Below are 14,915 nucleotides of genomic sequence, written 5' to 3' on the forward strand. Positions count from 1 at the left end.
TCAGGCTTTGCAGGCACCATGTCCTTGCCTGGCTCCCCAGCAAACTGGGAGTCCTGGACACCCTCCTGGCTCCCAGCACCTCATGTCCCTCTTTGTATCCCCATAAAGTGACCAGGCCAAGCCTTGCCAGCACTGTCAAGGATGAGAACCCCACCAGTGCCCAGGCAGTCCCCTGTGCCCTGGCATACCTTCTTTCCTGTAGAGGGTTCCAGCAGGTTGGGCTCTGGAGTGTTGGCTGGTTCCAGGGCAGGGTACTTCCACTGGTAACAGCAGCTTCATAGGGATAGGATTTTGCATACCTGCCCTGCCCTGCTTCCCAGGGAAGTCTCCCACCCTGTTGCTGGGTGGCTGCTGTGGGTGGCTGTGCTGCTCTGGATGGTGGCCAGTGCTACAGTAAGGATGCTCTACCTCACATGGGATATTCACATGGGAGCAGGGCAAAGGGGCAACTTCCCCTCCATACCAGGCTCTACCTTGGCACATAGGATTGTCTAGCCCACAGGACTTGCTCCTCCTTGTCCCTGTGCCATACACAGACCCTGTACACCCTAGCCTCAGCACAATCTGGTGCTCAGATCACTCCTGCTTTGTACATGCTGGACTCCAGCAACAGCTGGCAGTACCCACTCCAAATCCTGCTACACCTGCCTCAAGGCAGTGATGGACAGGCAGAGGAGCTGTCTACTCTGTCACCCTGCAGAACATCCCTTTCTTCAGGGCATTGCAGGAGGATGCTGGGTGCCAGTGACACCACCTTGCAGGGTGGGGTCCCAAGAAGTTGCTCAGTGCAGCCTAATGGAGGGAAGGGGCCAGGCTGGGAGCATGGCATGCTCTGCGCTCCTGGTCACGGTTTGGTGACTGTAAAATACTGATGTACATAACGTGGCTGCTGTTGGCGACTGGGTGCTCTCGAGTGCAATAAAGTGAGAAGGACTGGCCTGTTCCCTGGCACTGTGGTCCCTCTGGGAGAGGTGCACCCAAGTACAGTGGGATGTGTTGGCTTTGTGTTTGGGGGAAGGAAACATCTTCAAGCCCTGGCTTTACCCCATCCATGCCCAGTGTAGGAGAAGAGGGGGACTGGGGCCAGAGCCTAAGACTGGCAGCAGACAGAGGCTCAGCTTGCAAGGTCTTCAGTGGGCATAGGGTGCAGCCCCAGCTAAGGACCTTGTGCTGTGTGGGACACCCATAGTCAGGGGCCAGAAGGGGTCTGAGGGCAAGCACACAAGGGTTGACGTAATTTATTTGGGAGCTGCTCCCTTGTGTCCACAGGGCCAGCACCTAAGGCTGCAGGTTGCAAGGTGCACACAGCTGTCCTTCAGCACTGGAGAGGAGCAGATCAAATTCTCAGGTTTCTGTTGCATTTTTTTTCTACCTTTGGGGATAGGCCATGGTGTTCCCCACTTCTAGACTGTCCCTGCACAGGATGTGTGGTTGTAGTACACACAGCACTCTGTAAGCCACAGCATGCTCTCTGCCTGCTCAGCCCAGGATCCCGTGAAGGAGACAGTCCCATTCTGGAGCACTGAGCTGGAGGGAGAGACACAGGGTCAGGACAAACTGTCCCACCACCTGGGTCCTTGGGCACAACCAGATGGCTCCAGGGCCCTTCACACCCACCTTGCAAAGAGCTGCTTACAGCAAGTGTACATAGTGTAGCTGGTCGAACTGAAGTTGGTGCTGCTGAAGAACATTGCACAGTCACCCACCTTTGTTGGCACATAGAGGAGACCTGGGAGACAAGGGCTCCTGTTGGGACTTAAGAGGGACCATGGATCCACATTCCATACCCCAAGCAAGCTGTGAGTCCTGTACCCCATGCCTGCTCACAAGTCCCACACCCTGACTATACTTACTTGCAAATCCTGTACCTGAGACTCTGCAGGTTCCCATAAGCCATCCCACCTCCCCCCTAAGACTTCAGGGAGCTCCTTGCAATACTCCAAAAGTTGCCCTTGAAATGTTCCAGCCCAGAGGAGCATGAGGGGCTCCAGGAAAGCTGTTGGGCTTGGGCTGCCCTTGGCAGAGCCATGAGTGGAGAGCAGGGTTTGAAGGCTCTGGCAGAGCCATGGGGGGACAGGCCAGCCACCTCCATTCCTGAAGGCTGCATTTATGCAGTTTCAGCCCTGTGCCTGTCCCTCCCTGGATTCTCTGGCCCTGCTGGCAGTGGGCAGAGATTTACCTGCCAGGCAGGCATTGAGCATGGAGACACAGATGCCAGTGAGCAGGGCCCGCAGCACCACGGAAGCAAAGTCACCCTTGCGCTGGGGCACCATGGAAGCTGTGGGGGCAAAACAGACAGTGAGGTGAGTCAGATCCTTGGTCTGGCTCTCTACTGGGTGTGGGACAGATAGGGACATGTCCTCAGTCCTGAGCTGGCTCTGCCACATAGTGCCCTGCTCACCCCAACTCCTGCTGTCTGGAGGATGTGGTGATCCCAGCCAGCACCCAGTGTGCTGTCTGCCCGTCCTGGCAGAGCACTGTGCCCACCCTGCACTTATAGGTGATCCACCAGAGCCCTGAGCACTCCCAGCATTGAAGTCTCTCTGCTCTTTCCCCTGTGGCTGGATGACACCCAGGCTTGAAGGGACATGCATGTGCTCTTGCCCATGGGTGCAGTGCAAAACTATCCTGGTCACCTCTTGCAAACGCTGTTTCTGATCTGGCAGAGACCGAGCATGGAGGCTTGAGGGCAGCAAGTTCCTCCTGTCTCAGCTGAGCTCTCTCTCCCTGGCCCAGGACCCCACTCCCTGAGTGCCCAGGCATTCAGGATATATGTCACACTCACCCAGGCCTCCCAGAGTGATGCCAATGGAGCTGAGGTTGGCAAATCCACAGAGGGCAAAGGTGGTGATGCTCTCGGCTCGCTCCTGGAGGGCACAGCAGCAGGGGATGATCACCTCTGCCCAGAAGCAGCCCCAGAGCACCCAGAGCTGAGCACCATATTGGACCTCCCAGAAAGACATGATAGAAGTCCCCCACCCCAACACCTTCTCCATCAGCTATTTATGGGAGCAAGGATGAAGGCTCTCCCTGGAAGAGGCTGGGCTGGGAGGACAAGGGGCCCTGTAACACCATGATCTGTCCCATCAAGGAGCAGGATAAATGGGAAAGGGCTTCACTGACTCCTTCCTCTCACACCCAGCCATTAGCAAACATCTAAGTCTAGCTGGACATAGGTGCCCTCCAACTCCCAGCACCATCATCCTGGTTCAGTGATCTTAGAGGACCTTCCCAAACTAAATGGTTCTATTATCCTCTGCCTGCCCACCACCCGTCTGCCTAGCCAGGTCCCATTCCACATTCCAGCTGGCTCTATCCCTGCCCTGTGCCTAGCAGGGTGGCAGGTGCCCCTCACAGATATCCACTGTTTCCGGCTCCCATCCCACTCCTCCAGGCCCATCAGACGGTTCTTCTTGTATGTGGCCAGCTGCTGGTATGCCACAAACTCATTCAGGAAGATCTTGATCCCAAGGAGCTCAGCCACCAGCGGTGAGTCTGTCCAGTCTGCCCCCATGAGAAAGGCCACAGGCATGAGGACATAGGAGCAGATCACCTGGGAAAAGCATCCCAGAAGGGAATGACTCAGAGCTGACCTGCACAGCCCCCAGATTGGACATCCACTGCCAGCATTTGCCAAAAACCCAGCAAGGGTCTCAGCAGCCCACTGAGGCAGCGGGCAAAGGTGGGGATGGGTGGGGGATGCAGGATCTGGCAGCTCAAACCATGGGTCTGCTCTTGGAGATACCTGGAAGGTAAGACCCTTGATGTCTACCATCTCGCCGAACCAGCGGAGGGCAGCGTTGATGAACTCCAGCACAGCCAAGAAGGCGATGAGGTTGGCTGCAATGTTGGCCACGAGCCCCACAGAGGCGGCAGCCCCGTTGCTAGCAGCTTCCAGGATGTTCTGCTCTTCGCTGCATAGGAAAAGACTCCAATGTCCTCACCTGGCTGGGCATCCCCCATGCCAGGTCAGCACTCACTCCATGGATGTGTGCACACCACAGGCTTTCCCACCCTTGGGCTATCCACAGTTTCCACTTCTGCCCCAAAGTGCCCCCACAGCTTCTCTGCAGGACACATGCAGCCCCACTCCACTTCCCATCTCCTCACACTCACCCACTGGAAAGGCGGATGCTTGCTTTGCCCTTGAACTTGGACTCCTCCACTTCAGGGTAGACAAGTTTGGCCATGGCGAGGGCGCAGGGCGCAGCCATCACAGAAGCTGCAATCAGCGATGCTGCGTCGATCTGCAGTGTGCAGACCAGAGGCATAGGCACCTCTGCGCAAGGCTCCCCCCATGACCTGCCACCCCAGGGCATACCAGCACATGGCTGGCATCAGCCAGTGACACTCAGAGCAGTCTAGGGCTCTCCATTTGCTCAAGATAGGGAAACTGGCTGGTTTTCCCATCTAAGCAGCCATGCACATGCGGCAGCTTGCCTAGATGGAGGTGATCACTGGAGTTGCAGTGATTGTAGCCTTGGTGCTGTTAATCTCTCCTGCTGGTTGACTTAATCATAATGGGTCTTTTCCCTTCCTTGTCCCTTTTTACTGATATCAGAGCAAGGAGTTGGATAACACTGTTAACTTCTACATGCTGACGAAGGGCCAAGCTCCCAGCCTCACCCACTCCCTGGCAACATCTCATTTCTCTGACCTTCCACCTTTGGTTCCCCATTTAAGGAGACTAATTAATGTTTAAATAGCAGGAGCACAGGCAGCAGGTTAAGCGGAAGTTTCATCCAGAGTACTGATGAACTGGAGAGGGCATCCCTGGGGGCTTGGTGCCAGAAGTGCCCAGGCAATGCTGGAGGAGCAGGGATTGTTTTGGTGGGAGAAAAGAGGGAGGGAGGTGGGTATTGCTGTTTCTGTTTAAAAGGGGTTGCAGGGGAGACAGTGCTCGGTGATAGCCAGTGAAAAGGTGGAATCACAGGCACAGTTCCAATTGGATATAAGGAAAAATTGGCACCTCTGGGGGAAACTAGACAGGTTGGGGGAGATCTCCATCCACAGGATGTTGACCATGAATCTGGACAAAGTCCTGGGCATCCCCTCAGTTGCCATAACCTCAGTTGGCAGGAGGGTGGATCAAAGAACTGTCACAGAGCATCTTTCCAGGCTATATTATCTCATGATTCTGTGGGATTTGCCCTCCATGCTGTGCAGGGACACACGGTAAGGGTCCCATAGCACTGCCTTCTACCTGGCAGGGCTCTAGGGTTCTGGCCAGGCCAGGAAAGGTGGGGCTGAATGTCTTTGGGTGTCTTTGGGATAAGGTGAGTCTGGACACCCCTCTCTCATCCTGCTTATGGAAGGGGACCAAGAGGCACCTGCTGGGGGTCTTCTCTCATCCTCAAGTCCAGGGTAGTTTTGCATGTCAATACCCTGTAGCAGGGAGCACGTGGATCCAACTGTTCATGCACTCACCCCAAAGGATATGTAAGCACCCATCACGCTGCCTGCGATGGTGGAAAAGCCACCAGTCATCACAGCATGGATTTCTGACAGGGTCATGTCCATGAGGTATGGGCGGATGAGCAGCGGGGCTTCGGTCTGTGGAAGACAAAAACCTGCTGTCCTTAGGATGGGGCCTTACAGGTCCACGGGTCTCATAGGGAGGGAGAAGACCCTTTCTCCAGGGCAGGCTCAGCTGCAAGCACTGAGTAGCTGGATCTGCTGTCCAGGACCTTACCTGTCCCACAAAAATATTCCCTGCCACACTGAGAGTCTCAGTAGGAGTGGTGCCCATTGAGACTTGAAGCAGCCAGGAGATCTGGGGAAAAACAAGGCCACTGTGTTGACAGGGGTTCCTGGCACCCTGCCACTATATCCATGAAGCCAGGCACTGTGTGGCCCCTGCATGGAGGTGATCCTGGGAAGCACCCCCAGACCGGGTGGAAACATCAGCTCTAGGGTTCAGCTTTTTCATCTTTCTGAGAAGGACACATTAGAAAGACAGGAGTTGTGTCTGTTCTTTTAAGTAGGACAAATCACCCCAAATTAGTACAGTTACAATTTTCCTGGGACACCTCTCAGCTGATCGTAGTACACAGAGAACCCAACAGGTTCTTCTCCTTTCCACTGCCATCCCAGATTTAGGAGTGAGGCCTTACCTTGAGAATAAGCCACTGCATGACACCAAGGTAGTAGAGGATGGACATCACACAGCTGAAGAAAACAATGATGGGCAGGGTCTGCAGGCAAGGCACAAAGGGTTAAAGGAGAGCTGAGCCACACATCCTGGCACCTGTGCGCACCAGGCTGGGCATGGAGTGGTACTACACAGCCAGCCCACACTACTGGGGTGCCACAACACTCAGCCAGGCTGGCAGAAGGGACAGGGACCAGTGCAAATCTTCCATGGCACTGAGGAAGCCCATAGATGGATACACAGCTGAGGGAGATCCATCTCTGAGATGACTGAGCTCTGCTGCAGCAGATATGGCTGCATTTAGCTCTGTGCTCTCCAGGACCCAGCAAAGAGGCAGACCAGAATAAAACCTCCCCATGCCCCATTCCTTGGCTGACCTGGAAGGCAAAGACTTCTTCAATGAGTGTGTTCCCAAAGACAAAGCTGGAGCCAGCTGTGGTGTAGCTCAGGAAGTACTGCAAGGGAAGAAGTTACACAGTAGGACAGAGATCTCCATGAGGTCCTTCCCTGATTTTTCATTCTGCCTAGTGAGGGGCTGTGCTCCCAGTTCCACAGCTCATTTCACTGCATACCAGAGAATGACCCTCTGAGACCTAAGATGGGGATACTGGTGGGCTGTCCCAAAGCCACAGTGCTCTGCTACAGCCTGGGAGGGAGAGCACACCAAGGGCTCTGGCCTGCTGCAGAAAACCAAGGAAGAGTTGGCTTCCCTCCAGTCCCGAACAAAAGTGTTTGTGAGCATGCAATCCCCGCCATGTCCCCTCCCCATGCCACAGTCTGCTTTTCCTGTTAATCTCAGGATACAAGCACAGGATGGGATAGTACATGCAGTACCTGTATCTGGTCTCCCAGCCACTGGAAAGCTCGGGTGCCAGGAGTCGTTCGGAGGACAAAGAGTCCGAGTAAGAACTCCAAACCAAGACCCCAGAAAACGGCTCTCCAGGACACCTGGGGACAAAAAGCAGAATAGGAGCTGAAATGTTTCAAGGCCTACAGGCTTCCCCCTCTGGTTTCCAGCTGCTGCAACAGCAGCACATGGCAAACACCACATGGGGAGACCGAAAAAGTGTCACAGAAACCGACAAACATGGGTTGGTGACAGAGCCAGAAATTGGTTGGTGAGACTCTGGAACTGGTTAGAACATAACCTGTTGAGCTGACCCAGGATACAAACACAAAGACCTTATGATGATTGTTAGCACAGACCTGCTAAACTGAAACTGTCTGTTCAATAATCCTTTGGAGGAGCAGGATGGAGTGACTGGCAGCAGTTGGGACTGGGAGCACTGAAGCAGTTTGGGCTGAAAGCCACTAGGACTTCAGTCACTTCTGACCAAGGCTCCCAAGGCACCTGAAGCCAGGATGTGGGTCTGGTGCTGGGGTTTTGGGTCTGACCCACTATGAGGGACATGGCAGAAAACAGAACAGAGGCAATGCAGGGGAGCCCTGGATTGGGAAGTGGGAAGGAGAGTAATGGAAAGAGGAGCAGTGAGATGGCTTTGGGGTCTGTCCACCCAACCAGTTCAGCTCCTCAAGCTCTGCCCAGCTCTGCCCAGCACTGCTGGACTTCTCCTTCCTCCAGAGAAGGAGATAGCTTAGGGAATGAAGTGCTTGTTCTCCAGTGCTGGGTGGAGGGAGGGGGGCACCTCCTGTGAGGGGATTGATGGTCAAGTCCCACCTGAAACACATACCGCACCATGGTGCTTGGAGCAAGCAAACAGGAACAGCACCAAAAAGCAGAAGCCACCTAATGAGATGAGCTGCTCTGGGTTTCTGCCAGTGTCCAAAGCCAGCCATACAATCAGGCCTGCCAGGAGGGCCACCCACAGGAGCCTGCAGAGGAAACCCCAGACTGTCAGCAAGATGATGTCCCCATAGGGAGAGAAGCTCATGAAGGGCAGGAGCCAATTGTGATGGAATTGCCACTGTTAGGTCCACGTATCTGAAGAAACACGCAGCTCAGGCACAAGTGTGAATAGCCATCAGGCTGCTGAGGCAGAGCAGCAAGACATTTCTGCAATGGCTTTTAAGTGGTTCCCAGGCTGGGCCATGCTCGCTATTTGTGAGGTGCCAGCATGGCAGTTGAGCACATGCCTGATGCCTCAGCTGTGGTTGTGCTGGCAGAGCCATGGGAGGGAGCCCAGGTGCTGGGAGGGATCTGGCCCTGTCTTCTCGTGACTCACCATTTCAGCCATGGCCAGGACTTTTGGAAGCACGTGCCAATGGGGCGGAGGAGGAGAAGAACCTTTGCTCCACAGTGCTTCTTGAAGATGTCCCAGCAGACGAAGAAGGCAACCACGGCAGTCATGACCACCAAGGCAAGGGCTCGCTGGAAGTTGAGGTAACAGGCCGCAATGAAGTAGCACAGGTAGGCTGGAGAAGGCATATTGGGAATCAGAAACATCAGGGCTGTAGGATTATGGGTTCATAACTCACTGGGGCAAACCATGAGGTGCATTTCCTCCCAATATCCTTCCCTGGCCACCCTTGAGGATACCATCTTTGCATGAGACCTTAAGAGCACCACCGCAGCAGGGAGCAGAAGGTGCACAGTAAACCCTTTGGGTAGGTAGAGAAAGGTCAGGGGGACAGCGAAGTGAAGATAGAACTGAGCAGCAGTGGTGGGATGAGGAGGGGGCAGTGAGGCTGTTGGGAGTGGATACAACTTCCACACATTTGACCATGTTCAGTAAGTGAAGTCTGCAGGCACAGCCAGATAAAGGGGAGGGAATGTGGAGTCTTGGTGACAGGAAGTCCTCACCTACTCCAAGGAGCCCCAGGACGACTCTTCTCAACACCTTGGCATGAGCCGTGCAGAAATGCTTTGCCTTGGATGCCGGCTGCAAGGCCTTCCTGGGGAGAATCACATGCCAGAGACATAAGAGATACAGAAGATGGACATGGAAGATCAGCCCAAGTCAAGCCAAAGCACCCCAACTGCAGCCAACCCACCAGAGCCAGGCCATGACCATGGCTCCTGCTGGGCAATTCCACTAGCAGGAGGTGGTACAGGTGGCCCATGATGAGAAACCCCAGCATGTTCACCATCACCTGCTATGGGGAACAGAGACCTCTCAGTGGCGTTCTACAAGGCCACATGGAGCTGTCAGACACTGTGTGCTCAATACCACCCTACTTTGCTCCCAAATCAGGTTTGTCTCTGGCAGAGCTCACACATCTGTGCAGATTATCCCACCTGCAGTAGGAGGAGAATCTCCCTTTCCCTTCTCTTCTCTCTTGGTTCTCACCACATGGACCACCACATTCCTCATAGCGTCTCTTCTCTCCCTGGAACACATAATTAACTGGAGCACCCTGTACTCCAATAGGAAGGGAAGGGAAGGGAAGGGAAGGGAAGGGAAGGGAAGGGAAGGGAAGGGAAGGGAAGGGAAGGGAAGGGAAGGGAAGGGAAGGGAAGGGAAGGGAAGGGAAGGGAAGGGAAGGGAAGGGAAGGGAAGGGAAGGGAAGGGAAGGTTACCTCAAAGCTGAAAGCTGGGTTATCTGTGCCGTTTTCAAAGCTGTCCAGGGTTATCTGGTTTCCTGCCATCTCCAGAAGCTCCTTCAGTGCATATGGGAAACAATACTAGGAGGGCCTGATGCTAGCAGGGAGAGAAAGATGGGAACACATCTGGGAAGCACAAATGTCCCACTCTGCTTTTCAGTTTTGGGTTTCTGAGAGGAGAATGCCCCTCACAACCAGTATTCAGAGCAGGTATTTCCCCAGCACATCAATGGACCACCCCTATGGGGTCCCCAGATCATGGTGCTGGTGTGCTGACTGCCTTGTTCTTTAACTCTGGAGAGGTCTTTACTCTCCTGTGCTTCCAATGAATTATATGAGAGGATTACATGCAGCAGGGAGTGCTGGTATTCCTCCTCCAAGTTGGTGACAGTGTCCACCAGCCTCTGTAAGCCCCTTTGCAAGAGAGATTTTTCACATAGTATCCTTCCTCATCAAAAGGTCTTGGTACAACCAAGTAAGATGAGGGTTGATAATTTTCATGCTGATAATTAACATAGCAAAGGAATGAGGGGTAGGAATGACTGGTAGTTTGCATAGGGACTCGTCCTAAAGGAGAATCATACTGGGAGAACTGGTCCAGCAAAGCCAGAAGAACCAGTCTTATGCCAGGGCAGCAACCCTTGGAGCATCATCCCATTTGTAAACCTTCCCAGTTCCTCTACCTGGAAAAGGATGAGGGAAAAGCAGATAGTTGCACGCAAGGCAGTGATCCAACTGTTGAAGGACTTCTGTCTGAGGACAGAGGCAGTAAGATGTTATCTTTGCTTTGAAGAGAATTGTAGAGGTCTGTGTGGAGAACGAGATTACAGGGCCATTGCCAGTTTCTCGCAGTGTCCACCGAAGGAAAAGACTCAGCCCCAAATACAACAGGTGTAGGTGGGGAGTTTTGGAGAACATCGCCCTCCTCGTGGGATCTCATAGCAGCTGAAGGTGGTGTGGCCAGGGCTCCACAGGCCAGCAGAGCCACCATGGGGAACCACTGGGGCATGCTGGCCCCCATGTGTCCCTGGGTTCATGGCTCCCCAGCAGCAGGGCAGGACCCAGGACCTCACACCCCCTCCAGGGCCTCCAACATCACTGGTGCTCCTGGTGCTCATGGATGTCTCTCCAGGACTCTGACAGGATCCTGCACAGGATCCTCCAGGATCAGGAGGACCCCCCTCACCAAGTCCACCACCACTTCAAGGACACTCCCCAATACCCATCTGGTCTCAGTGGCCCCTCCAGGATCTCTTGGAGTTCCAGGACCACACCAGGTTCCTGGCTGTGCCCCCACCTCAGGCTCGGTGCCTCCTAGGACACCCAGGCTGATGCCACCTCCTTGTCCCCCACTCCACCAGCCCCACAATCTCTTGTTTTGGTGCAGTCTCATTGGCTGCCATCCCCTTAGGAACGGGACCACATGGACAGGTGCATAATGAGGGAGGGAGGGGAGGGGTGCCCCCAGTGCCCCCTGTGTACCTGCATCCCCACGCACTCCTGCTCCTTGCGTCCTCTGCAGCCTCTGGAGCAGCGTGGCCGCAGGACCCTCTGCCCTGTGTCTCTGCACCCCATGCTCTCACATCCCCGGTGGCCTCGTGCCCCCCCTGTCCCCACGTCTCCTCTGCCCTGGCACCCGCCGTCACCCCGCACTCACCCGCTAGCCCTGCTGGCCGCGCAGCTCTCGGTCCAGTGCCCCGGTTCAGTGTTAATGGTTACCCATTAACAGCTCGGTCCAAAGAGCTGGGTTGGGCACTGCGGCGCCGGGGCCGGTCCGGCTCCTCCCGGGGTGTGCATGAGGGGCAGCCCCGCGGTGGCGGAGCCCGGCGGCTTGGCCGTGCAGGGCAGTGTGCCATACAAAGGAAGGTCAGCCGGGAGACTTTCCCCCGAGGCATAGCGAGCCTTGAAGACAGAGGTATTGAAAGTAAGAATCAAACTTTTATCACACCCCCCCGGAAATTCTTCACAAAGAAAACCAGAGTGGGGCACACGTGGCCTCCAAAGCTTCAGTGGCATGAAGTCATGTTCCCCGGTCCCTGAGAAGGACGGGGTGAAAGCCAACAAAAACGTCACCTTGCACTGTGTGTTCGAAAACACCTTTTCACTCGGGATGATGAGAATCGCATGCCCAGGTTTGTGCACTCTACTGGTACCTCCCGCTCTTTGTTTACACAGGGAGCGGTGAAGTGATGTGGCTCGGAGGATGGCAAACCGGGGTTGGCAGGAATCGGTTCAGAGTTCAGACACTGGTGATTAATGATACCACGGGGCACTCAGGGCACCCACGTGCCACACGCTGCCCGTAAACCGCTCTCCTTCCCATTTCCACACCTTCTGTGGATTTCGGCCAATCCAGCCGCTAATGCTACCCAGTTTTGGGGAGGGGCGAGGCGCGATGGCGCAAGTCTTTATGTGGGTGACAAAGGGGGAAGCCGTGAAAGCTGCGGGTGCCACGCTGGTCTAACCTCCCTCGCCGCGCTTGGGCGAGTCCCCTCAGCCCCGTACGAGAAACGAGGCCGCTCGTGAAATACTCCCGGGATACTGCGAGGCGGGTCAGTCCCGGCGCACGTCAGCCTGCACAGCGCCAACAGCCCAGGAGCCGGCCCCACACCGCAGAGCCTCGGTAGCGCGCCGTGATCGTATAGTGGTTAGTACTCTGCGTTGTGGCCGCAGCAACCTCGGTTCGAATCCGAGTCACGGCATCGCCCGGCGGTACCACGGCACACGGGCTCTAGCTTTTTGCCGCCACTGTTTCTATATGGATTTGTTGCATCATTTAATTTCGTTGTTATATTATTATTTTTAATATTTTTTTAATATTAATTTTTAATTTAGCTTATTTATTTTCATTTAATCGTATTTAATTTTATCTGTTTAATGTAACTTAATTTTCATTTTAGTTTTTAAATTTTCACTTTGTTTTATTCTTTAATTTATTCTATTCGATTTCTAAATTTTAATTGTTTACCCTTATGTCATCAAGTGTTATTTGTTGTTTAGTTTTTTCTATTACACTTTATCTATAATTTTATTTTAATAGTTTATTTTATATTATTTTAAATTTAATTATTTAGTTATTTGATTATATTCACTTTTATTTTACTTAACCTATTGTCATAATTTTAATAATATTTTTTCTATTTTATGTTTATATTTTTTAAGCTTAATTTTTAAATTCTATTTTTATTTCCATTTTACTCTTACTTTATACCTCATTCTCTCCTCTCCTCTCCTCTCCTCTCCTCTCCTCTCCTCTCCTCTCCTCTCCTCTCCTCTCCTCTCCTCTCCTCTCCTCTCCTCTCCCCTCCCCTCCCCTCCCCTCCCCTCCCCTCCTCTCCTTATTTTGGTGTATTTTAAAATTTAATTTTATGATTTTATTTATTATCTCTACTTCTATGTTCTTTTTTACACCTTACGTTATTTTATTGTTTTCTGTACTTCCGTTCCTCTCTCCCCGGCGCCCGCGCACGCCCTGCGCTGCGCAAGCCCAGCTCAGCCCACCCCCGTAGCCCCTCCTAAAACAGGCAGAAATAAAATTCAGAAAAATGAAATATCGGCGCGACGTGACAAAAAATTACGGGCTGCGGTGGTTAAGGGAAAAAAAATCGCAAAAGCTAGAGCCCGTGTGCCGTGGTACCGCCGGGCGATGCCGTGACTCGGATTCGAACCGAGGTTGCTGCGGCCACAACGCAGAGTACTAACCACTATACGATCACGGCGCGCTACCGAGGCTCTGCGGTGTGGGGCCGGCTCCTGGGCTGTTGGCGCTGTGCAGGCTGACGTGCGCTGGGGCGGAGCTAGGCCGGGAAGTTCCCGCTCCGCCCCCGTCACTATTCCTATGAGGCAGCGATAAGAGGTGATTGCCGTGTTCCCCGCTCGCGTACCCCGCGTTAGGACCTCCGCCTTGCCGTCCCAGCCCGGGACGTGGCCCCGGTGTTCTCACGGCCCTCACCCAGTCCCTTGGCCCCAGCCCTGAGTCTCACTCTGTGTCTGACACCAGCTGCGGCCTTCACCCTCTCTCCTTCATCCCCTGCCCTCGGCCTAGTTCCCTGCTCTAAGCCTTCCCCTCCACCCAGCCCTCTGTGTGGTAGGGCAACCACGTTCACCGAGCTGTAACCTTACCTCTTGGTCTCCTGCGTATTTCTCAGGGAGTAAAGTTTCTCCCAACCACGGGATTAACGAACGACTGGGCACAGAGGGATGGGAGAAGAAGAAAGAGACCAAAGATTTTATGCCCCTGAAACAGCAACAGGTGTCAGTCTGTGCCAGACTCCTTGTTTCTCCTGCTCAAGCACATATCGATACCTAATGACTCTGCTCTCATCACTGCTGCTGCTTTCCTTCTCCCAGTATTAAAGTTTCTTTCATTTTCACAGATATGCAGAGAATTCCAAATACCTGGGATCAAAAACATTTCTTGACATAAAATACTTTAGAGTGATTGCAGCATTTTTGCAGACTAGTTCTTTCAGAAGAGCTGGTCATAGAAACTTCATATGGGATGAGTTCATCACTTGTCATACATATACACCTCCCATGGGAGGGACTACAGGGATTGACAGGGGGTTCCTACAACCGTTCTGGCCGTGTCCTTGCACCCCATCTGTCCTGGTGTATCTGCTGCAGCTAGAAAATCCTAAATCTAAAACAGTCTTCCTGAGGCTTGGGGCAAACTGGTGAAATGCCCTGCACACCTTGATTACTCTGTGAAATAATTGCTCCTGCCACTCTGAACTCATCTTGCTCATAATTGGCCCAGGGAGCTCAGAGTAGTGGAGGAAAACAGAGCGGTTTTTTGTGTCCTCCCTTTGTCTGTGCCCACCTTGTCCTGTCCTCAGAAGTTTTCTGGTGTGCACCAGTGGTCCCTCAGCAATGGTGGGATCCTCTGCAGTTGGAGCTGCTCTCCCATGTCAAACTGGCTCACCAGGAGATGAAGGAGTATCTGAATGACCTGAGTGTCCACGTGTCTTGCTCCAGTCCCACCTTTCTCCCTCTCTTGACCACGCGCCAAGATCCCAGTCCATGCCTCTTATGGGGCTGAAGGGATAGTGCTTTTGTTCATCTGTGTTGCACCCTGTCACCACCTGTGTCCTTATGCTGGAACAAAGTAGGTGCAATGGCATTGGAAGGAGATACATGGTTCTCCTCCCATGGCCAAGGAGTTGGAAACCATCATCATCCCCTTGAGTGCACCAAGGACACAAATCCAACCAACAGACACCTGCAGGACAGGTGCAGCTGAGCTGTAGAGGTGGGATCACT

At 53.6% G+C, this 14,915-nt stretch overlaps 1 protein-coding gene and 2 non-coding genes across 3 annotated transcripts; 1 reads left to right on the forward strand and 2 right to left on the reverse strand.

Annotated features, from left to right (window-relative positions):
- Positions 1 to 1,403: 1,403 nt before the first annotated feature.
- Positions 1,404 to 9,698, reverse strand: LOC134049116 (sodium/nucleoside cotransporter 1-like). Its single transcript, XM_062501326.1, has 17 exons — positions 9,630 to 9,698; positions 9,348 to 9,439; positions 8,913 to 9,004; positions 8,335 to 8,524; positions 7,843 to 7,984; positions 6,986 to 7,099; positions 6,529 to 6,606; positions 6,114 to 6,194; positions 5,693 to 5,773; positions 5,428 to 5,553; positions 4,117 to 4,247; positions 3,746 to 3,914; positions 3,356 to 3,553; positions 2,786 to 2,867; positions 2,180 to 2,278; positions 1,618 to 1,729; positions 1,404 to 1,527 (listed from the first exon to the last, which is right to left on the reverse strand). The coding sequence occupies exons 1-17, from the start codon at positions 9,696 to 9,698 to the stop codon at positions 1,404 to 1,406; spliced, it is 1,980 nt and encodes a 659-aa protein (XP_062357310.1).
- A 2,585-nt stretch (positions 9,699 to 12,283) lies between these two features.
- TRNAH-GUG (transfer RNA histidin (anticodon GUG)) lies at positions 12,284 to 12,355 on the forward strand. Its single transcript has one exon. It is a non-coding gene; the product is annotated as a tRNA-His (tRNA).
- A 945-nt stretch (positions 12,356 to 13,300) lies between these two features.
- On the reverse strand, positions 13,301 to 13,372 carry TRNAH-GUG (transfer RNA histidin (anticodon GUG)). Its single transcript has one exon. It is a non-coding gene; the product is annotated as a tRNA-His (tRNA).
- Between the last annotated feature and the right edge of the window lie 1,543 nt (positions 13,373 to 14,915).

Source organism: Cinclus cinclus, chromosome 13, assembly GCF_963662255.1.
Source record: "Cinclus cinclus chromosome 13, bCinCin1.1, whole genome shotgun sequence".
NCBI lineage: Eukaryota > Metazoa > Chordata > Aves > Passeriformes > Cinclidae > Cinclus > Cinclus cinclus.